We start from the raw sequence: 24506 nt of genomic DNA, 5'->3' as shown, positions 1-24506 counted from the left end.
CAACTGGACCCCCTTGATTTAAACCTAGCAATCTATCCAACTACAACAAAATGGATAAACATACGGTCCAATGTACATGTAGACATTTTTTTATAAAGTGATAAACTTGTTATTGAAAAACTTGCAGTTATATGACTTATAAGTAAGAAAGCAACAACTATGAAGTGTTAGGATCAAACTTCATCCGGACCACTTGACTTTGGAGCTATATGATATCGGGACCACATTTGACGTCATTATTCCTCCTACCATGATTGACTAAACAATAAAGAAAAGAAAGCATTGTAGCTAGGACTTGAACTCTTTTACCAACTCTCTCCAATCAACCTTTTTCCACTTGTTATATAAACTATAACTAAGAAGTAAGATCATATAATTTTCTCCATCAAGAACCAAACACAAGCAATGGAGCAATACAAAGGTTCAGATGTGGACAAGTACAGATGCTTCATGAGTGGTGAAGGTGAGAAGAACACCGCATGGAGATGTAGTCAACAAACTCTTTGAAGAAGGCCGGACGAAGGTATTCAATTACTCTTTTACCCTTTTTTATATTACTTTACCGAATAACAAGTATCATTGCCAGTCTTGTATCCAAACCTTGGGCTTCAAAGTCATTTTACCAATTGATTCACATGTAAACTCATCATGACTTACACAAGTAGCAACTTTGCAATAATATGTAAAATAGTAGCTTAGAAATGTTGGTTTAAAAATTAAAATAGTTTATGAGCAACATTTTCCGTTAATAAATAAATAAACTATCAATGGTTACACATATAGTTCTATATATCTGCCTTTTCTTTGGACTAATGCTTTTGTACTTGGGATAAATGGTAAGATATGGCCCTCAGGTTCATTGGAAGAACAAGTTCAAAATATGTTAAAAACATGGGAAATGGAGTTGTTTCACAAAATGAAAGCCGAAGATTTTAAAACAGTTGACGTTACAAAGTTAACATTGTCGGTTAATGGTAAACTCAAAAGAAACTTAAACTTTTGTTCTTTATTTGATCAAATCAACTGTTGATATCCTAATATTCCGTGATTCACTACTACAAAAGTGATCAAAAGGTGCGATGCCAAAAAACCAAAAGGTGCGGTTCTATACATCAACCGCACCTTCTGAGAATAATTAAAGTTTAAATATAAATGGATACATAAGGTGCGGTTGAGAAGCCTGGTATAAATTTTTAATAAAAATGAAAGCAAAAGGTGCGGTTCTTTATTGAAAATAAAAATGAAAAATGAAATTAAACAACACAAAAAGAAATGGCGCGTAATCAGTTTTACATCCCAAAAATTCAAAATATTATACATTCCCTCCTTCTCAATCTAATTCACCGTCAAATTGCAAACCCTAACTCAATAACTCTCTGTACACCGCCTAAATCCATCTCCAGCCGGCAGCCACAATAGACCAGCCCCTAATTGCAAATCCTATCTCAGTAATTCAACACCGCCTAATTCCATCTCCAGCGATATCAATCCACAAAGAACCAGCCCCTAATTGCAAACCCTAACACTGAAATCAGCCCGTAATCGGACCACCCACGACCAACCGTTGACTGAAATCAATACTTTACATCGTGAAATCAACAAACACAGTAAAAGTCACAACTTCAATTCTTTTTGTTAATTGTTAAGGCAGTAGGGAAACGGAACCACAATAATCTTTTGTTTCAATTTCATTGTTTCAAAAGTGTGTTTGTTGGACTAGGTTATGCCAAGGTTTCCATGGATGGTATCGCTGATTCATATAAATATCTTAAAGTCTACAATGTAACAAATTAAACGAGTGAAGTTGAAAAGGTTGAGCATTAGTTCATCAAATAGTTCAATAAAGCAGTAAGGTTATATTTTTGTTTATGTTAAAATATATTCTAGTATATTACTGTAATATCTAGTACCTGCTATGTTGATGTAATATCTATTTCTATATAATGAAAGAAAAGTAAAAGTGAAAAAAAATATCTAGTATAATATTTTTTTTTGTTAATTTGTAGCTTGCGAACCAACGTGCACCGAACAAGTCACATACTTTGAGAGTGGACTTGTGTTGCCCGTTAGAGTTTTACAAGTGCCTTGCCACAAATACATGGCGATGACACCGTGAACACTTCAAATATTCGTACACAAAGCATTGATCCATTTACTCCAATACTTTTTATTATTAACTTAGATTGATTTGTTCATATTATAACAATTTGTTTGTTATTTTAGGCCGATGAAGTGAATCGTGCCTTACCATAGTTTCATGATGAGAACATCGCGAGTAGTTCACTTTATCAATTGGTAGCCGACCCATTGACTCATATACTTTTTGTTAATTTAGTCTGATTTTGTTAATGTTATAACAATTTGTTTGTTAATTTAGGTTGATAGTGCAACCAACAAAAAGATGGATGAAATGCGGTTATATGTTGATTAACCATATGTGGGAGTTTGAAAAAGTAATTGTTTTGCTTATATTTCAAATTCAAATTTCAACTTATTTATTTATTTATTTGTATACAATTAGATAAGATAGTTTGTTTATGTGTTTTTAGTTATGGAATACACCAGAGACTACTTTTTATGAGGAAATTGAGAAGATGATGGTAGACTTAATGCAATGTTGGACAAAGAAGGTGTTTGATGTATGAGGGCTGGACTGAAGAGGCGTCTCAAGGTTAGCCTGGATTCTACCATTTTAAATCTAACGTGCCTTACCTAAACGATAACTTGCAGTTTGAATAAAATTGTCAAAGCTAGTGACCAAAATACCCTTTGAAGCCAACCTGTTAATTTTCTACTAATGCTGACATGTACCAAATCTGCTTATATTATAACCCATTAACAAAAATTATTTTGAAATGATCTTTTGTGCTGCAACTTGCAGTTTGACTTGTGAGAAGTCAAACCGTCAAAAATATATTTTTTTTGTTCAATTTGCAGTATCATTTGAAGCTTGTGACCAAAAATTGTGTAATACCATAAATACCCTTGATAAGCAAACGACCAACCTGTTTGAAAATAAACTATAATCTGTAGCTAACACGCTTAAGTCATTTATGTTTGTTTGTTTACGGTCGTGAACCGTTTGTTTATTTTGTTAACATATGGAAATAAACGAACACGAACACATTCAATTTCTTATTGAACACACTTGCATATATTTTTTAAGCTTAGTTTATTAATGTAGCATTATGTTTTGTTAGATGATTTTACGATTCGGGTTGTGAGCATGAAGACGTCGGTTCGGGTGGCAAGAATGAAGACGTCGGTTCATGTTGTAAGAATGAAGATGTAGGTTTTAAAATTTTTTGTGTATTACTTTTGTTTTTAAACATATGTATATTTGTGGTACAATGAAACTTTGTATATTATTCTCTTTGGGCTTTATAGAAATTTATGATGGATTTATAGTTTTCTGGAAACTTTTATTAGGTTATATATAATATTATTTGTTTTCTGAAAATAAAAAAAATAAAATCAAAAGAAGCTAAAGATGCGGTCAACAAAACAGCATCTTTTGAATACAGGTTCAAATACAAAAGGTTCATATTAGCAGGTTCATATTTAATTGATTTGGTGCAAGCAGAAGATGCGGTTCACATTTAAGTGAGCAGAAGGTGCGGTTCAATTGAAGTAAAAGGTGCGATGGTATTTAGTACTGGCCTTGGCTCCCACCTTCTGGGCAAAAACACTGCATCTTCAGGGCTCTTTTGTACTAGTGATTTTTAGGCCGAAAACCTTTAACACGAGAAGATGTGGTTAAGATAGGTGGAGGATACAATATGTTTCTTCAAACTTCCTTGTCAAAAAATCTAAGAATGTATGATCCTAGTGAGGAAACCGTGGATACGGCTCACAAACTCTTTACTACCACGTTTCCTAGAGGCTTTGCAGTGGAGATTCTTCAGGTTTATTCCGGCCCTCCGGTTATCGCGTACAAGTTTAGACATTGGGGTTATATGGAAGGACCATTCAAAGGCCATCCACCTACTGGTGAATTGGTAGAAATGTTTGGTAATAGAGGTGAAGAATATATATTCCATAGTTTTTGGCTTTGCGACTGATATTCATTTGAAAGATTATTTTCACAATCATTTTTACCTTTTTTATATTTTGAAATAAAAACTTTTTATATTTCTAAATAAAAACTTGCGATTGTTTTTTTACATAAATTTAATTTAAATTATTTTTTTTAATATACATTGTGACCATAATTCAAACAAATTAGGTAGCGACCGTTTTTGTTGGTCGCAAAATTCGGTTGCTATGTTTGCGACTGTTTTTGTTAGTCACAAAATTCGGTCGCTTTTACTTCTTTTCATAGTAGTAAATGTTGTTAAACAATGTTCGATGTCTGATTTTAGAACCTATTGTTAGTTGGATGAAAAAACTTCAAAATCGTGAAGGCGGAATTCTTCTTCGATAGAGGAGAACTGCTTGCCGGTCTCTTGAAGGGTGTCAGTGCCGCCGCTGCTGGAGATTTCATTACAGGGGGAGAGGGAGAGTCTTCAGCATGTCCTTTTTCATTAAGGATGAAAATTGGGATAATTTTACTTCCTCGAATAAAGGCAATGGTGCGTGAGAACCATCAGCTAGTGCGTTAACAGATTTTGTTATTTGCAATTTGTTTCATAGTAATAAAAGATATAAACGTATGATTTGCTTCTACCAATAGTAACTCGATTACCATATAGTATAGTTATCGTTGACTGCACAATTACTGTTGATTGTTGATCACGTAGTTACGGATGATTGGGCAGTAACTAGCGAGTTAGTGATGGATAAGCCTTGAATGAGTGTGCTTTCATCTAAGCTATCAATTTATGACACGGACATGTTAACACGACACGACACGGGTTTTAATAGGTTTGGGTTTGAGCTTAACAGGTTTCATGTCTTAATAGGTTATAGACCTGTTAACATGCTAGTAACTTGTGTAGTTTTTTATTTAAAAAAAACAAATATATATACACTCTTAAAGTCTTAAACCTAAAGTCATACAAACAAACGATGTTTCACTAATGTCCGTCAGAACCAGATATTATATTTTTTATGGATGTTATGATTTGCGTCAATGGTTTTTTGTTTCAAGTATGTTATGTATTTGTCTTCTTTTATTTCTAGTATGTTATGGATTTGTGGATTTTTGTTTAAGTATGTTATGAATTAGCTATTAATTAAGACTTTTATGCTCGTTTTGAAAATTTTGGTTTCGTTATTCATTGTCTTTAAACAGATCCTTAAACAGGTCTTAACAGGTTAACCTGCTACTAAACAGGTTTGTGTTCGTGTTTGGAAAAATTGACATGATTAGTTATTGTGTCGTGTTCGTGTTTTGCACAACAGGCCATCGTGTCTTATCGTGTCGTGTCCGACATGTTATGACAACCCTACATTCATCACCACTTAATAGTTCGTAATGAAACTTATTCGAATTTTTTCTTTTCTCAATTAAATCTCAGTTAAGTTACTTTGATCACACTAAAATCACCAATAATGTTTTTTGACCAATAATGTTTTTTGAGTTAGAGGAAACACTGGGAACACAACTTTTTCATTGGAGGGCTTCATCACGTTGACTCAACCGTGCTAACAATTCAAATGATACTATCTTTGCAAATAATATTTGTATTCTCGTGGGTATCGAAACAAATAGATCCAAACACATATCTTGATCCATCTACTGGAAACTTGACGGGTTTCCCCATTTAATCGTTTGTATTGATTCTTAGAGTTATTACCTGATCGGGGCTGATGTCCTTATGCTAGCTGGTCCCTTAAAGTTTTCTAGCTTTTATAGTTCCTTTCATCTGCTTATACTTTATGTAACACAGATATTACAAGTTAAACTCAATATTTACAACTTAGTTGAGATGTTTAATAAATGTTAAACGGGAGAAGGATCAAGGAAGGATACGTCTCTATTAACTATCATCCATTCATCCCCACTTGCAAGATGGCCTTTAAAATAACACTTTGTTTGAACTTTGAATTCTAATATTATAAACCTTTGAAAGTCATAAGCTACGCTACAATACAAAGACCAGTGGAGTTGTATCGAGCAGCCCTCAGCACATCGCACATGCAACTTAATTTACATTTTAGCTAAGCATTATTATTCTTAAATACGTATTTAATTAAGAATATTCCTGCTACTATCATTTTTTAATTCATTCATCCTAGCTTTTTGGTTGAATTGTACTAAAGTTTTTAGCGGTTAACTAATTAAAAGTTACCTCTTTTTAAACCCTCCCAATAGACAATTGGGTTTATAAATTTAATGTGAGAATGCGATCATCCGTTACCTCTAGCATGGTGTTAACCAATGGGATAAAGTAAACCGCTCATATTAGTAACATGCAATTACATATGAAGGTATAACATCCCATCCAAGCAACATTGCGTCTAGATCACACCCAGAGCCGTCTAATATTGGGACCATATTTGCATTCATTCATTTTTCTTAGGGTTATTAAAAAATCTCGAGCGAGTCTAAAGCCAAATGGGAGTCGTCACAAATTTGGTAACCATAAGGCTATGTGTAGCGGAGGGGTTTCAAAATGGGAAAGATTTTTGACACGTGGCCAGGGGGCGATATGTGCCCGGGGGTGGTGTTGTAGCCCACAAAATCGCCCCACCCTCCAATACTTAATCGTCACGTCACCATGTCCATCACACACCCGGCGACAAATATATGCCCCCCCCCCCCTGATTAGTCGCCAACTTATCAACTGGGGGCAGGGTGTTCTTACCCAAATTCACCCCTTGTCACCCTTATTTGCCGCCCACTACACTTGGCCTAACAAACACATTCTAATATTATTCGACTAGGTGCATGAACACGTACCTACCCCGTACCCCACCACTAGGCCCTAGCTTCCACCAATCACCCTTTACCACTTGTTATATAAACTTAAGATCATATGGTTTATTCCATCAAGAACCAAAGACAAGCAATGGAACAATACAAAGGTTCAGATGTGGACAAATACAGATGCTTCATGAGTGGTGAAGGTGAGAAGAACACCACATGGAAGTTGGGTGTACCCCCTAACTTTGATGTAGTCAACAAACTCTTTGAAGAAGGACGGATCAAGGTATTCAATTACACTTGTACCCTTTCTTAGTTCTTGTCTAACTAGTAATAGGTATCATTGCTGGTATTGTATCCAAAAACATGAGCTAAAAAGTAATTTTACTAGTTGATTTACATGTAACCAACCTATTTTCGATCTCGGTTTCTAGGACACCAATTTCGTTATAAAAGGTATAATTTTGTCATGTGGCAACTGACAAGGCAATTTTGACTTGGTGTTTTATCAATGTAGCTATTGTTTTTTAAAATGTTATAGTTTTACCAAACTTAGTTTATTTCAAAAAATGCGTGGACTTCTTAGTTTTATCATCATAACTTTGACGTTTAGGCATTTTCCATGGTATGAAAAACCAATCAAGCAATCACAACTCGAACATATGATACTTGATGCAAAACTTGCTAAGATTTGTGCCATTGAGGGGAAAAGGTTTTGTGCCAATTATTATTCGCCTAAAAGGATCTTGACACATGTTTCTCTATAGTGTCGGTTGATGCAAAATTTCAAGACTTTTTAGACATGCAAAAATTTTATAATATAGACTATAGAGACATGCTGATTAGTCATTGTAACCATTAAATATTGTTTTTAAAAGATTAAATTTAAAAAAATAATAATAAAATTTGGTGAAATAGTAATTATCATAATTTTCCTTAGACTGATGGTTTGTGATTTGGATATATGCTAAGATATGGCCTTCAGGTTCATTAGAAGAACAAGTTCAAAACATGGTGAAAACATTTGAAATGGAGTTGTTCCACAAACTGAAACCTCAAGATTTCAAAACAGTTGATGTCACAAAGTTGACAGTTTCTGTTAATGGTAAACTTAATAGAATCTTCAACTTTTGTTGTTTATAAAATTAAATCAACTAATAATATCCTAAGTATCCACGATTTCCAGGCTTGAAACCTCTGACACCAGAAGATGTAGCTAAGATAGGTGGTGGGTACAATATGTTTCTTCAAACTTCATTGCCGAAAAATAAGCGACTATATGATCCTAGCGAGGAAACTGTGGATACTGCTCACAAACTCTTCACCACTACGTTTCCTAGAGGCTTTGCGGTGGAGATTCTTCAGGTTTATTCTGGTCCCCCACTGATAGCGTATAAGTTTAGGAACTTGAATTGGTAGAAATGTTTGGTGTATCTACAATGGAGGTGAGCATACAAATTTACTGCTTTTTTTGTTTTTTACCATATTTTATTAATTTTTTTTGTTCTAACCATTTTTACTTATTTTTCTTTTTATTAAAAGTTGCAGCCACTTTCATGGTTTAAATATAGTTTTTAGAAATTTGACATTTATTTTATTTTCTAAACATAGGACCCATTTCATAAATTAGAAGTTTAAATGTTTCGAGTAAAATATATAATTTTGCAAGTTTACGGGATATATATAATTCCCTATTAAATATAATAATATATAGCATGCGACCAGTATTTATATATGACAAAACTCTTTTTTCCTGTTTTTAATATAGTTTGCAATCTTTTCCGACCATTTTTTTTATATTTTTGTAATTAAATGTTGTGAACTGCGACCGAAGTACATTTTCATTGTAGCTATCATTTTGGTCGCTATGTCATTCAACGGCAAATATAGTTAAATAATAGAAGAATGCATATTCGGTATTAGTTTGATTTAAATATATTTTACGTATGTTTTGATGACTAACTTATTTGTTTATTCAACTAAAGTTGCGATCGTTTTAAATATATTTTCGCAGCCATTTCGTTTTGGTTGCTAAGGTCACTATGTTTGTGACTGCTTAGTCATAAATTTTGATAGTTTCACCTCTTTTCATAGTAGTAAATGTTGTTAGACACGATCCATGTTTGATTTTGGAACCTTTTGTTAGTTGGATGAAAACTTCAAAATCGTAAAGGTGGAATTCTTATACGACAGAGGAGAACTGCTCGCTAGGCTTATGAAGGGTGCCAGTGAGACCACTGTCAGAGATTCCATTATTGGTGGGGAGTCTTCAGCATGCCTTTTTTCTTAAGTGATTGAAAAATAAATTAATTTAACTTGTTTTAAAAGATTGGAATAAACAAAGTTGATGTATTTCTTTGTATTAACTTGTAAGCATGTTCGAATTCTTTTTAAGTATTTCATAGTTGTAAGTAGCGATAGACACTACAAAATAAAGAAGTAATATCATCGGTCAAACCCAGCCACTAATCTGTCGGTAATGGCTGATTGGCCTTTACCAACCAAAAATAGTTGTTGGAGTTTTACCAGTGGGTAATCATATTTGCAACACAATATCAAGAACCTTGGCCAAGTCCTTCCGAGTGTTTTTTTAAGGGAATACTGACGTCACAATTCTGACAGGTTATACCCTCGGTAATCCGTTATTCAATTTAATTAGTTTTATAAATGAGGATTAATTTCATATATACCCCTACAAACATATAAATATCATATATACCCAAGCAAAACTTAAAATATCATATATACCCCTACAAAATAATTAAAATATAATATATATACTTACAAAGTAGTTAAAGTATCATATATACCCCATTCGTTAATAACAATTTAACAAATGACATTTTTACCGTTATTTTTCTAAAATTTGAACTTTCATATATGCCTATTTTTAATGAATGGACAATTCTACCCCTTTCCATTGCATAATTTGTTTATATACTCTATGCTATTATTTTAATTTTGATCGATGTTTCTCATCTTTGACGACTTTGACGACAACCAAATCGTCTCTCCTCACTTCTTTAAAATTGCAAACCCCTTCGAAGGTTTATCGCACAGAGTGGTCTATATTGTAAACCTTTTATCATATCTAATCGAACCATCCACTAGGGTAATATGGCCATTTTTTTAAAATTGTTTTTAATAAATTGGGTATATATGACATATAAATAACTTTGTAAGGGCATATGATATTTTTAGTTTTGTGTGGGTATATATGATATTTTCAATATTTTGTAAGGGTATATATGAAACTGTCCCTACAAATAAAGTAGAATTTTTAAAATTTTAGAAAAATAAATTTTAATTATAAGCATGCTAATTAGTTGCAACAAACTCAAATACACCAAATAACCAAATGAAGTTTTCAATACAATAGGAAGTTGAATACATCATATCCAAATTGTAGGCTCTACTCAACTAGAGTCTCGTTAACCTAAAAACAATTTATAAATGAATTGTCTGTTTCCTTGTGTATGGACGGCAACGTTGTAGTGAAATCGATGTTTGGATAGATATCAGTGTGATTGCCACTCACACGTCAATAAGATAGTGGTTATAAACTTATAATTGAAAATGGTGTTACGGTGGCTATGAAGAAGAGAGTGTTATGATTTGTTAAAGGGGTTTGCCTCTTAGACCTAAAAAGAGTGACGAAAGAACATGTATAAAAAATAGTTTTAATATTCTTTCGGTCATATTATATCTATATTTTTTAGTTTTCTTTTTCGTTTGCTATATTGAGATATCAAGTATACTGGAAAAAGAAAAAATTGCGCCTGGCACAAGGTATATGAAAAAGTGGTCCTTAACGTGAACCCACCGCGAAGCACGTCTAATTATAACACATGACCTGGTAGTCTAATAATCTTATTATTATTATTATTATTATTATTATTATTTTACTGTTGCTTGTATATAAATTTTAAAGGAATCCGGTATTTAACGGTTGGAGAAGGAGCGAGCACCCAGCCAGAGGAATGAACAGTTTGTGAGACTGCAATCACAAAATCAAACCGAAACAACAAATCGCACACATTTCCATAAACCCTAACAAACAATCACCATTAGATCTCTCCCACTTAATGGCGATTTGAAATGCAATGCAGCCGAGAAATGACTCAGCACCGTCATTGTTTCCAATCGAACATTTGAGTCCCCAGGGTTTCGTCATTTTAGGTTGTTTTTGTTGCTTCATTTTATTCCACGATCAGGTAATACTATGGATTTGTCCAAGGTCGGTGAGAAGTTTCTCACTTCAGTACGTTCCGCTAGATCCATTGGCTTTCTTCCTTCAACGCCCGATCGCCCCGAGGTCGGTCATTTAAATACTTTTACGGCTTGTTTATGCATATTTTATTACGTCACATGTCCTTCAATAGGAATTGATCTGTTTTCGGTGACAGTAGCTCAATGTAATTGATTTTAATGATGACTTAATTAATGTTGTAACTTTGCATTCATCACGCCACCTCTAGTATAGTGAAATTGTAATGTGTAGTTAGTTGGTTGGTTAGTTAACATATTGAATTTGATTTCCTAGGTCTAATTCTATGTTGTGACCAACAATGGAATTGAAAACCATCAATGGATGTATGTGCCTTAAATAGATAGCGTGTAATTGTACAACTTAGATTGGCAATGCAAGTAACAGATCACTACTGAGTTATTAGATAAGTTTAAAGAGATCATATTGTGTTACACCTTATAATGCTGTAACATACCATGACTTAATAATAAAGAAAATTAAACATGCATTGAGTGTGTAGAGCTATAGAGACTCTTTTTGATGTTAGGTGAGTGTAGAAGGCTAGAAGCTTCGAAATATTAATTGCTGCACCCTTACATAAAGAACTTTGTGTATTCAGTGCTTTTTTTCTTTTTCAGATTCAGTCCAGAAAGAGGACGCGTCTAAATCTTTTGGTCATTAAAGTAGTTACTTGATAAAGGCCAATGCTGATGTTTAATCGGCCTTTAAAATTTGATTATTCTGAAATCATTTTTTACAGATTCCAGCACGGGCTGCAACTGCAGCAACTATAGCTCGTGCACTTGCTTCAATCCCTCCAAATCATAGGCAAAGTCTCTCTTCAAGTTCTGAAGAACTGAGTTCAATATATGGAAACACGTCTCAAGCTCAAATAGTGGATGAGCTTGAAGAAGAATTTTATGAAGAGGTTTAACATCTTTGAGATTGTAAAGTTACATTTCCTGAAATATGATACCTTATCATTAGTCTATACTGAAAAACTAGTTCTGTAGTTTTGCTTATGATGTATATACACAGTTGATCAATCATCCTGTAGTTTTTCAAGTTGCTTCAGCTATGTTTAGTTTTTATTTTACAGTTAGTGTAAAAGTGTCCCTAGCCCACCCAAGCTAGTTTGTATAAATTTTTAAAAGGTTGTTATTGATTGATTATTTCTATTGTGTATATGTGTTTGTTTCCTTACTGATCTGTTTATCTTTAGTTTGGGGGTCAGTAAAGGAGCACCAAGCTATAATTATTCTGAGTTTTGCTTTTTATAAGACCATGTGAATAATATCATAACTAGCAGCTGCTGAATTTATGTGTGTAGATGTTTGATCCTGTTCGGCACACTTTAGAGAATCTTTCATCTGAAGAAAACGAGCTCACATATTTTGAAGGGAAGGTAATATCATTATTCATTTCATCCATGCAAGGAAAGTTGTCAATGTTCTAGTTCCTGTTTAGAAAATTATATATTCTGTTCATTTTAGTCATCCATGAGCCTTATCGCATTCTTTTTAGAGATTTTGGCACCCATTTGCGTCATCGGTTGGTGACACGGTGCATGTGTATGATAAATTTTCATATTGCCAAAATTTGTTGCTTTATCAGTAGAATTAATAATTTTCTCAGTTATATGACACGGGCTTGTTCAACTGTCAATTGTGCAAGCTGATCTTTTTGCTTTTCCATGCATCTAGATTCTGTTAATGTTTATTAGTTGAAATTGGATTTTGTTGTTTACAGGCTGCTCTTAGGTTATTACAGCTGGATAAAATAACAGAAAATTTGTCTCACCAAGTAATGGATCACCATGAAGTAATGGGTAAGATTAAAATTCACCTTCTATTGGTATGCTATTATTTATTATCTGCCTACATGACTCGCATTATATCTAACTTTTAATGTTCTTGCAAGTTGCAACATTCTGGTAACAACATGCTAATAGTTTCTTTCTTATCCAGTGAAAGGAATGCATTTGGTAAAGGAGCTGGATAAAGACATGAAGATTGCAAACATCATTTGCATGGTAAGCAGGTGATGAAGTATTAGATTAAGTTAGGTTTGTTTTTAACTCATAAATCATCATTGATATACACTTGTACTTGCAGAATGGACGACGACACTTAACATCTTCAAGAAATGAGGTATCAAGGGATCTTATTGTAAACACAAATTGTAGAAGGAAACAAGCTCTTCTGGTATTGTACATCCTTTTAAGACCCTTAACATTTTTATTTTTGATTATATGAAACCTGTAGTGTTGATATAAAGATGACAAACTGTATGTTCACTTCTTAAAAAAATTGTAGGACATACTCCCAGTATTAGCAGAGCTTCGGCGTGCACAAGAGATGCAAGTAGCACTAGAAACTCATGTCACTGAAGGGAACTTTTTTAAGGTTTTAAACTTGTTTCTATATATGTCCATTTGTTTAATTTTTTTCCTTTGTGTCAAATATTTTTATATTCATATTTCTATCCAAGACTAGCTTTATGCATGACTGGTTCACTGTACAGGCATTCCAGATCTTACCTGAGTATCTTCAACTCCTGGACGGTTTCTCAGGGCTTTTGGTCATACAAGAGATGAGTCGTGGTGTGGAGGTAAAGGTTTTAAGCAATCGAAAATTAAATAGGATTTATCCTTTTCAGAAAAAAAAAAGGTTTGCTTCTAGAAGGATTGCATAATGAAGAACTGAAGACGGCTGTTTCACACTTCCATTATATAATTGGTTCAAATCGAGAATCATCCCCCGCTTTCCGAGTATAAACGAATCATGCTCAAAATAGCATCGGACGGCTTAGATTAATTGGACATGATCAAAATAGTATATGATGGCCTAGATTAGAACTCTTGGTTTTAAGAGGTCTGAAAGTGAATGCATGAATGCTTTATAATATTGTATTGATATTATAGCAATTGCACTTGTTGAAATTTCAGTATTAGTTTAAACCAAAGAAAATATGAATATAGTATTGTATTGTCTATGCAGATCTGGCTGGGAAAAGCTCTACAGAAATTGGATTCACTTTTACTGGGAGTGTGCAGAGACTTCAAAGAAACAAGCTTCTTAACTGTAAGACAATATACTGATTGGTGTTTCCTTTTACTTATATGGAGTCCGAATTATACAATTTGTATGCTTTGTGGTGCATGTTGTGATACTTACAGGTGGTTGATGCATATGCATTAATTGGTGATGTTCCTGGTCTTGCTGAAAAGATACAAAGCTTCTTTATGCAAGAAGCTATATCTGAAACCCATGCGGTGCTCAAGAATATTGTGCTACAGGTACTTGTATTATTACCACATGTGTACCAAGTATTATTTAAGCTGGTTATCTGATTGTAGTTATTCAATATTGCATTATAAGTTTCAGAGTGTACATCCAAACACCCTTAATAGGTATAGCCAATTAGCCATCTCCTTTTTAATTAGCTAACACTGCAATGGTGACTGTGGCAGGATCTAGAAGTATTTGTAGTACAAAACACCAGGTATCATTTCTATACATTTGTAACCAGTTGTTTGATATACTTAAAGCTTCTTTGTGTTTGATTGTTTGGCTTACATATAGCGATCTATGCGCACGAGTACCTGAATCCAAGTTTAGAGAGTGTTTACTGGCAACACTAGCTGTCCTCTTCAATTTGATGTGCTCATATCATGCAATCATGAATTTCAATTCAGATCATAAGGTATAATATGTAGATTTTATCACTTTCTTGGTCTACTTTTAAGCTGGTTACATGAGATTAGAGGTTGCAATTGAAGGCGTTTATATATGAATGAAAAGATTTGGGTTGCGTTTTATTTAAAATGGGTCAAATCAAACAGGTAAAAAGCCAAAAGTCTATTTAAAATGCATACAACCTTCTAAATTGTTTCATTTAAGATTTAGACTATTGTTGCATAAACATTGTTTTTTAGTCATTAGAAAAAATGGACAAAAGGGTGTTAGCAGATCAACATGACCTGACCAATTTTGACCCTCAAAAAATCTGTTTTGACTAGTTACAGTATCTCTTTAATTTCTGTCACAGGTTTCTTTGGGCCATTTAACAGCTACTATGCAGGAAGAACATAAAGTCGCTGTTTCCTCTAAGAATGCCCAATGCGCTGACTCATCATCACAGAACTCTTCTGATCCAAAGGCTGAAAACGGCTCTCTCTCTGAACCCGTGGACCAAGAGCCCGCTTTAGCTTCAGTAGAAGAACCTACAACATCTGCTACCACATTTCCTGATCCGTCTGGTTCAGAACTGAGAGACGGTGGAAGTGGGGCCTCAAGCAGTGGGTCCTCTTGGTTTCAGCTCAGAAGTGATGCAACAACATTTGTTTCACAAACATTACAAAGTGGTCGTAGGAATCTATGGCAACTTACAACAAGCCGTCTTTCAGTATTGCTTTCGTCTGATGCTGTTGTTTCCACTAGCATTCATCAGTTCTTAAGAATTTATGAAGATCTTAATATTTTCATTTTAGCTGGTGAAGCTTTTTGTGGTGCTGAAGCTGTTGAATTCAGGCTGAGACTGAAAGCTATATGTGAAAATTACTATGCTTCCTTTCACCGCCAGAATATATATGTAAGTTCTCATGATCACATATTCATTTAGATATATTATCTTAGCATGTTGTTTGCTTTTTTTAGTTTTTCAGTTATTTCATTTCAGGCTCTAAAAATAGTTTTGGAAAAAGAAAGCTGGTGCACAATTCCACCAGAAACAATCCAGGTAGTTAGTTTTGCAGGGCTTGTTGGTGATGGGGCTGCATTGGTTATTCAATCCGGTTCAAGAGAGTTCCAGTCTAAGAAATCAGCAGAGTTGATGAAAATTAGCCTCAAACAGACTGGATTTTCCCATTGGATTAATAATGGAAATCCATTTTGTCCAAAAACTGCTTCCAAGGAATTTGATGACCCTTCTACATATGAAGAAACAAATGAAGATTGCAATAGCAAAAACAACTCCTCACTTAATATTGATGAAAATCATCACAGCAATAATGGCCGTGTTGATCCTGAAGATGAAAATGAAGATCTTCTTGCAGATTTTATTGATGAGGATAGCCAATTACCAAGCCGGATTCCTAAGCCGAATCATTCAAGAAGACACTCTTCAGCATGGAGTATTGAAGAGATGGAAGCACACACAGGATCTTCAATCTGCGCCCTAAGGTTAGTTATACCTCCATACTCTTTGAGGCGTGCATTAAACCAAATTAACCAAACCTAACCCATAACCGATGGGTCAGTTTTGATTTGTTGAAAACCAAAACTAGTGGGTCAGTTTTGGTTATTTGTATCTCCATAACCGATAAAAACCGAACCGGTCCACGATTTATGAAAAGCGGGGTTAACCAACCCAACCCGCTACCTTTATATAATATTTTGTGAATGCTATGTAATATACACAAATGCCAAATAGTAAAACTTCAATTATTCAAGTCCAGTCAGTTTTGGTTATTTGTATCTCCATAACCGATGAAAACCCAACCGGTCCACGATTTATGAAAAACGGGGTTAACCAACCCAACCTCATAGTTATCAAAATCGACCGCCTAAGGCGCTTAAGCGCATTTATTGGCGAGGCGCATTAAAAGCGATTTTAATGCATCGATATTAAAAGCACCCACCTGTTCCTGTTCTCAAATGGCATGCTTATTATTTATTTAATGGCATTTAACCCACCTCTTCCTATTCTCAAGTAAAAACTAAAACTCCCAGCTCAACTAGATTATTATTTATTATTTATTATTTAATTTACATACGTTTTAATTCTTATTTCCTATATTTATTATTATTTTTTTTGTAAGTAACACAATATATGCTGTTTAGTATTTAATTATCATGTTTATCATAATTTGATATATAAAATAATAATAGTTATATAAGTATATATATATATACTTATATAACTATTATTATTTTATATATCAAATTATGATAAACATGACTAAATACTATGAACTGTTTCAAGAATGAATCTTTGTTTTCTTATTAAGATGCTCTACTTTAGTTAAAATTGTGTTTTTTTAATGTGCGCTTTTTTTTTAATTGGGCACTTTTTTTGCGCTTTTATTCTGGGCGCTAGGCAAAGCCTCAACGCTTTCGAGCGCTTATCGCATTTGATAACTATGCCCAACCCGCTACCTTTATATAATATTTTTTGAATGCTATGTAATATACACAAATGCCAAATAGTAAAACTTCAAATTATTCAAGTCCAAATGTCTAATAACAATTTATGAAGTGGTTAAACATTTCAAGCCCAAACTTTCAGCCAATTTCATTGCCAATATTGTTCTGAGCTATGTTAGTCAGGCTCAAATGTTTCATTACCAATTTTAGTTCACGCTTAACCGAACTGATGGCAAATTGATTAACCATAACCGATGGGTGATCATTCTTTGGCTATCCAATAGTTACGGTTCTGGGCCAAAACCGACCCATGTACACCACTATATGGGCAGATTTGGTAACGTATCAATGTGAGTTTGGGTTGAACGGGCTACTTTTATATGGGCTGAAGTGGGCTAGGTCGGGCTGGGTTGATTTGCAAACCATTTTTGTCCATTTTTGGAAACTTTTCTATGAATAATTTATGCATTAACCATGATCACTAAAGCATTGTTATTACATTAGTAATGTACCTCTATTTTAAACGATTTAGGAGGTTGTATGCATTGAAAATAGACTTTGGGTGACTCAACCCTTCTGATCCTTTTGCGGTTTAAGATAAACAACACGACCCAGATCAAGTCATCAACCAATTCATAATACCAAGGGTAATAAGTACACTTTACTGAATGTTGCTTTTATGCAATAGGCTGATGGATAAATATGTGAGGCTAATGCAAAGATTAGACATAATTAACATTGAGTTTTTAAAGGTATGTGAATTAATAATAATATGTTTTCTTGTCTGTCTTTCACACAATTTTATCTAAGCCAGTCAATTGTTACAGGGTATATACCAGTTTTTTGGAATATTTTTTCATTTTGTTTTTGAAAGCTTTGGTCAGCAGAACACCAATCCCGGTGGTAAGGGATTGAACGATGCTCTTGGTTGTGAGTATCATTTTTCTCTTTGTTTACTTATTATTTTATCTGTGTATATGAAATTACTTTGTGGTGCTCAGATCAGCTGAAAACAGCCCTATCCAGAATACGGCGGGACTGCGGTCAATGGGCCAAATCTCCATCCCCATTCTCTTCATCTTCATCTGCACCCTTGAATATGCCATTATCTCATACTGACAACAGGCCAAACGGTGTATCATATTCAAATCTTAGTCATGTGCCCAGCACCTCTTTTGGCCTCAAGGTGTATTGTTGTATGCCATTTCATTTGCTGACATCGTATATTTAAAGGTGCGTTAAATTTTATATGGTTATGATGCAGGAAAGATGTACAGGAGCCGACACTATCTCTCTTGTTGCACGATTATTGCAAAATTCTAAGACACATCTTAATTCTATTCTTCTGCAGAATAATGCAGCAATTGTTGATGACTTCTATGTGCATTTGGTACACTTCAGCTTATTAATTCTGATGACTTAAATGTTTTGCTTCTTTGTAAATATTCCAATTTTAGGCCACTTTGATGGAATAAGTATTTTTCAACTTTTATCAGGTTGGTTCAGTCCCAGATCTTGTAGAACAGATCCATAGAACAACCGCAAGATTACTTCTTCACATTAGTGGGTAAGACACAACATGTGAACTAGCAGGATGCTATTTATTGCACTTCTTGCTTTAAGTGTGATAAAGAGAGAGGTTACATAACCGCCTACCCCACTGTTTCATTAAATCAATAATGCATGACGTATAAGTGCTTTATGCGGTTCTCGTAGTTCTCAACATGAGTTGGTTCTGGAAACAATGTGTTCATAAAATATGATTACGAAAGTTATATTTTTCTCAAAAATAATCCAACTTTTTGAGAAAAATGATTTAGAAGGTTTAATGCATGAAAAATACACTTAAGGTGACTTTTTGACCCATTTTAACCGCTTGACCCAGTAGAGATAAAACATAGCCCTATTTGACCCGTTCAAAAAATAAATGGGTCAAAATTGCTACCTTTATATTTTAACCAGGATCCAAATCATTTGGCAGGTATGCTGATCGAATAGCCAATGCTAAATGGGAAGTTAAAGAGCTAGGGATGGAACACAACGGGTAACTAACTCTTTAAGAATATCAAATGCCATTCTCTACTTATACTAATTTGCTAAAGATGTTTGTAATTATTTTCACAACCCTTTTTTTTGTTACTTTTCCATGATTAATAGGTATGTTGATCTATTGTTGGGAGAATTTAAGCACTACAAGGCGAGGCTCACTAATGGAGGCATTCGAACTGAGGTAAAAGTCCATGATCTTAGCCCTGTTAACGAATCGAACATTCAGTGAACCGTCTAGCGGGAAGTTCGATTATGTTCGTTCATTTATTAAATGAACAAACATGAACACAAATTTTGATCATTTAGTTAAATGAACGAACAAAAGCACATGTCCTGTTCGTGATCGCTTGTTCATTTATGTCTGTTCTTTAATTTATTGTTGTTTATAATCATTCTTTATGTTCCTTTGTTTGAGCATCCTTTCAAATTTATCTATTACCAATTACTTCAGATAGTTTTTATACGTTAAAACCCTTGTTTACTTTTAAAATGTTGGATTGTATACTAGCTATTAATTTGGATAGTCACGTTTAGTTTTAATTGGTATTCATTTATTTTCATTCAATTTATGTGCATTTGTGTTCGTATATATTCGTGAACTGTTTGTTTGCATAATGAATGAACATGCACGAACGAGAGCATGTCCATTTTCTTAACGAACAAACATGAACAACACAATTTGTTTGTTTAAGTGTTTGTCTTCATTCTGTTCAGTTAAAGTTAAACTAATGGAAATGAACATCCCCGCTCGTTACAGGCCTACTGATGATCTTGTTTTCTCAATTTTTGTTTTTCATTTCTTATTTTTGCTAATTATGTATTCATTAGATTAACTTTTATTAAAACTATTTCTTTAAACATAGGTGCAAGATACGCTAATTGGGTATGGACTTGAAAATCTTTCTGAAACCATTGTCGAAGGCTTATCACGAGTGAAGCGGTGTACTGATGAGGGTCGGGCTCTAATGTCATTGGATTTTCAGGTTTCCCCTAATATAACTCGTTTGACCCTTTATTCTTGTTAGAGAAAATTGTGTAAACGGTCTCTGTGAGCATATTGCAAGTTTACTCCCCACCGTTAATTCCATTTAGTTTTTAACGGAAAAGTGATGTCATGTTAATTCAAGTGAGAGGGTAATTGTGTCTTTTCAAATTTGGAACCCTAATAAAATACTCAGACTCTAGAACTCCTAGTGTCGGTGTTGTCAACTTCGATTACGCATTGAATCTTTGATTTTAGCACCAATCGAAGGTGATGAAGTCAACGTTAGGAGTTCTGGAATTTGAAAGAGGATTTTACGAGGATTCTGACTTCTGAATTTGAAAAGACACAATTACCCTCACATGAAGGGCACATATGACATCAATTTTCCGTTAAAAACTAAATGGGATTAATGGTGGGGAATAAATGTGCAACGCTCCCACAAATGTTTGGACTAAGTTTGCAATTTCTAAAATCTAAGGAGTGAGGGCCAAACTTGCAAATGCTCAAAGCCTCAAACTACAGGGACCATTTGTGCAATCTTATTATTATTTTTTTTTTTGCAAATTTTTAAGTTAACCCTTTTGACCCATTAGAGATAAAACATTACTGATAGAACTCAGAAAACGAAAGCTTGATTTTATCAGAAACGTAAAGATAGGTGGCCCGATTCGAGATGGGCTAGTCTCCGGTTAGCTGATTCGAGATGGCAATTCTCCAAAGGCAAGGTTAATAAACCCTAATATTTTTAATACATAAATATGGATATCCATAAACTAAAACATGAACACTTATATAGACACAATTTTATTAATAAATGTTGCTATTACGTAGACCGTTCAGTGTCCTCACCCCTTTGTCTCCCGTGGACCCTTTAGCTTAAGACGGGTTTGTATCAATTACCCACATCGACCAATACACAATTAATAATCAAACCTGTGGCGTCTTAACTATACTCGCTGATATTGTTTCAGTGTTTCTGTACTGGTATGTTGAAAATTATTTATTTTTTATTTTTAATTTTGATTCAGGTTTTGATCACTGGACTTCAGCATTTTCTGATTATTAATGTTAAGCCAAAATTACTACGAGTAGAAACTTTCATCAAGGTAAACAACTATAGGCAAATTTAATGAACAGTTTACCGTTCTGTGCATTCGTCTATATAAAATTTTATAAATTACATTTAATAATTTGTCATTCCTTTAACAGGCGTTTTATCTTCCAGAAACTGAATATGTTCATTGGGCTCGTGCTCATCCCGTAAGATATATTTTTCTTGCTTTTACTTTTACTTATAGGTGAAGATGTGGTTGCATAAGTGCTTTATATATCATATTTAAACAATATGTACAATGTTTATGTTTTTCTTACAGTTTTCTACTTAAATTTGGGTATTTATTTCGTGTAGCCATAGTATTCGGATCATGTAACTACTTTTACATCACAGGAGTACACGAAAAGCCAAATTACGGGGCTAATCAACCTTGTGGCCACCATGAAAGGTTGGAAAAGGAAAACCAAACTGGAAGTGCTAGAAAAAATAGACTCGTCAACATCAACTTTATAGTTTTTTTTTTATAAAAAAACTGCAATTTACATGGTCTGCATTCGTCAATACCTTTTCGTCTCTCAAGCCTGTGAAATCATACGTCGCACTAGGCTTTATATCGAGTTTAGCTTCTGAAACGCTTCGTTTATTATTTTTGTTTGCAATATATATTTTTTTTCATTGTAGTTAGTGTGTGTTAATTGAACTCTTAAATCATGGTGTTATATAACAACTATATATAATAAAACTTCAAAGTTCAAACCAATAGAAAAATAAGCAATCTACAATCATAGGATTGCATATGGGATGCGATCTTCATACACCACCTCCATGGTGACTGTACAGGCCTATACGTCTCGTATAGGGCTATAGGTCACACATGATTGACAAGTGTACGGAGGGGACACAAAAAACAGCTTTTTGTGCCCTATACGGCTTGTACAGCCCTATACGAGCCGTATAGGTCTTCAACAGCTCAGGGCCTATGGCCTATATGACTCGTATAGGTGAAAAGTGGTGTGTGAAGATCCAAGGTGGTTTATGAAGATCCCATGCCTTGCATATACTATCATTGTTCATGGCTTGTTTGGATCTTAAATTCTTTAGTGCCACGGCAGAGGTCTTGGACTCTTGGTTTGAATCTGGCTTCCACTCGTTTTTTGCTTTTATCTATTGAAGACCACATGTCAGGGGCTGAGGGGCAAGAGCTATTTATCCTATATTATCAGGATATTGATGGGTCTGCAAGTTTGTCTGTCTGGTAACGAGATCTCACGGTAAACAAAATGATAAGTTATATAATAGGTGTTCGTAGTTTGACACATTTTTTTAGTTACACTTTATGCTCCTTCAAAACACTAATTCTAATATTTACTTAATTTGTAATAAATAGAAACAATTACTAATAGCGTGTTATTAGGAAAAGAATATTATTGCGTTAAAGCAATTAGACATGGTCTTAGTAGGAAAGTAGCTCCTACTAACAAAAGTCGATCATGAGTAGCAACCTAATTTTTACTCACACAAGCTCGATAGTTATCAAAATTTAAAATTTAACATGAATCATTGTGTCGTTCCAATAAAGTTTATGATACAGTAGTTCACTACAAATATAAGGCACTATTTGGTGTATTTAGGATCCATGAAGATACTTCAATCTCAAATTGGTTACACGAGAGACACCAATAAAACCTACATAAGGTTTACGCAATATTTTGAAAGTAAAAATGAAAATGTTGACGATGACAAGACTAGGAGCTTAAACAGTGGGGGGAAATATGTGTGGCATGTGATAACCTGCTGCATAGTGGTTGTATTGGAAGAAAATACGAGTGGCATGTGATAACCCGGAAATAAACTATTGGAGGCCATACCCACCAACCGGTGGGATGGAGTATTGTATTGGTGGGGCAATTCACTTTTTAATTGACTTCTACAGTTCTACACGTATTATAACATTTATTTTTATATATTTTTTAAACCCTAGTTCTATATTTAAAACTTTTGAATTAACAAGTACAACTTAGTTTGAATCGATTTTGTTATTATAAAAGTGGGGGCAAGTTAAAATACAAACTGAATTATTGCACGAAGCATGCAAACCGAAGGAAATATGAAAAGGTGGCAGTGGCAATTTTGTAATTTATATCAAATCTGAAAGAACACAAAAATGACTCTGTGATCATTCATCTGAGTGTTGCAATTAATCAAAGATAGCTTACTAATGAAATCGAAGCTTTGCGGATCATTGATTGCTTAATTGAACGTGCGAATCACACTAATCAATTAATTGAAGCTACTGAAGTAATTACGTAGAATAAGATGGGGATAATTATCCTTAGTAATTATCTAACTACTCTAGAGTAATTATTTAATCATAACTAGAGTAATCATTTATTTAACTAGAGTAATTATGGAATCACATATTTTGAATATGAGAAAATAATGTATTTGTACGTAATTACTCTACTTATAAAAGCAATTAGTCTAGTTATATATTTAGTCACAATATTTAATACATAATTACTTTACTTATAAAAATAATTACTCTAGTCGTATGTTTACACATAACATCCATTTACATAATTACTCTAGTTATATGCTTAGTCATAATAGCCAGTTACATAATTGCTCTAATTATGAATATAATTCCTCTACTTATATTTAATAACTGGTTAAATAATTACTCTACTTATTGTAACTTTTTATCTATTCAGGCAAATTAATGATATTTTACGATAGAATAAATCATGAATATGAATCAAACAAAAACAAATGGGTTATTTCAGTTGAAATCGAGCTTTGTTACCTAAATTGATCAACATACGTTATTTCAATTGATTGATTTAGTTTATTTCACATGAACCCCTTAAAAAATTCATGCTCTGTTTTTTAGCATCAAACTATATTTTAACTGAATCATACAATTTACTAGATTTCATCAAACAACGGGTTTCCAGTGGATGATACGAAAAAGGCATGTGGAAGCAATGGAGCAATTAGAGAAGGAAATGTCAATTAGTACATATTTTGCGGAAAAGACGTGGGAACGATAAGTTGCAGATGAAGGATGAAAGAATCCTATAATTAGAATATTGCCACTGTCAAATCCTTCAATTCGTACGATTAGTATGTTTATTTTATTTGTATTCGATACAAACCTTATAAAACCTTATAAAAGTATATTTCAGTTGTAACTATAGCATATATTTACAAACGCT

The 24506-nt window shown here is 33.8% G+C and overlaps 1 protein-coding gene, 1 long non-coding RNA gene and 2 pseudogenes across 4 annotated transcripts; all 4 read left to right on the top strand.

The window, feature by feature from the left end:
- Positions 1 to 405: 405 nt before the first annotated feature.
- LOC143537093 (pathogen-related protein-like) lies at positions 406 to 4601 on the top strand (annotated as a pseudogene). The gene is made up of 4 exons (XR_013135987.1): positions 406 to 523; positions 842 to 974; positions 3727 to 4020; positions 4375 to 4601. The product of XR_013135987.1 is annotated as a pathogen-related protein-like (transcript).
- On the top strand, positions 2006 to 3473 carry LOC143537117 (uncharacterized). The gene is made up of 2 exons (XR_013135988.1): positions 2006 to 2671; positions 3201 to 3473. It is a non-coding gene; the product is annotated as an uncharacterized LOC143537117 (long non-coding RNA).
- A 2221-nt stretch (positions 4602 to 6822) lies between the features above and the next one.
- LOC143537118 (pathogen-related protein-like) lies at positions 6823 to 9098 on the top strand (annotated as a pseudogene). The gene is made up of 4 exons (XR_013135989.1): positions 6823 to 7094; positions 7781 to 7913; positions 7995 to 8253; positions 8955 to 9098. The product of XR_013135989.1 is annotated as a pathogen-related protein-like (transcript).
- Positions 9099 to 11030: 1932 nt separating this feature from the next.
- LOC143537115 (uncharacterized) lies at positions 11031 to 21996 on the top strand. The gene is made up of 24 exons (XM_077030953.1): positions 11031 to 11123; positions 11818 to 11985; positions 12388 to 12462; positions 12807 to 12885; positions 13025 to 13089; positions 13172 to 13261; positions 13373 to 13462; positions 13581 to 13667; positions 14057 to 14140; positions 14236 to 14346; positions 14589 to 14762; positions 15141 to 15650; positions 15738 to 16240; positions 17892 to 17955; positions 18031 to 18133; positions 18205 to 18389; positions 18468 to 18593; positions 18700 to 18770; positions 19185 to 19247; positions 19361 to 19433; positions 20116 to 20235; positions 21266 to 21343; positions 21447 to 21497; positions 21685 to 21996. Exons 1-24 carry the CDS (start codon positions 11031 to 11033, stop codon positions 21802 to 21804), a joined length of 3183 nt encoding a protein of 1060 aa, XP_076887068.1. The 3' UTR covers positions 21805 to 21996.
- Positions 21997 to 24506: the final 2510 nt, after the last annotated feature.

The sequence above is a fragment of the Bidens hawaiensis genome, unplaced genomic scaffold, assembly GCF_021521415.1.
Source record: "Bidens hawaiensis isolate Kalapana, Puna unplaced genomic scaffold, B.hawaiensis_p1.1 tig00011081_1, whole genome shotgun sequence".
NCBI classification, from domain to species: Eukaryota; Viridiplantae; Streptophyta; class Magnoliopsida; order Asterales; family Asteraceae; genus Bidens; species Bidens hawaiensis.
The sequence above is the reverse complement of the archived record's forward strand: the minus strand, read 5'-3'. Positions and strand labels throughout refer to the sequence as shown.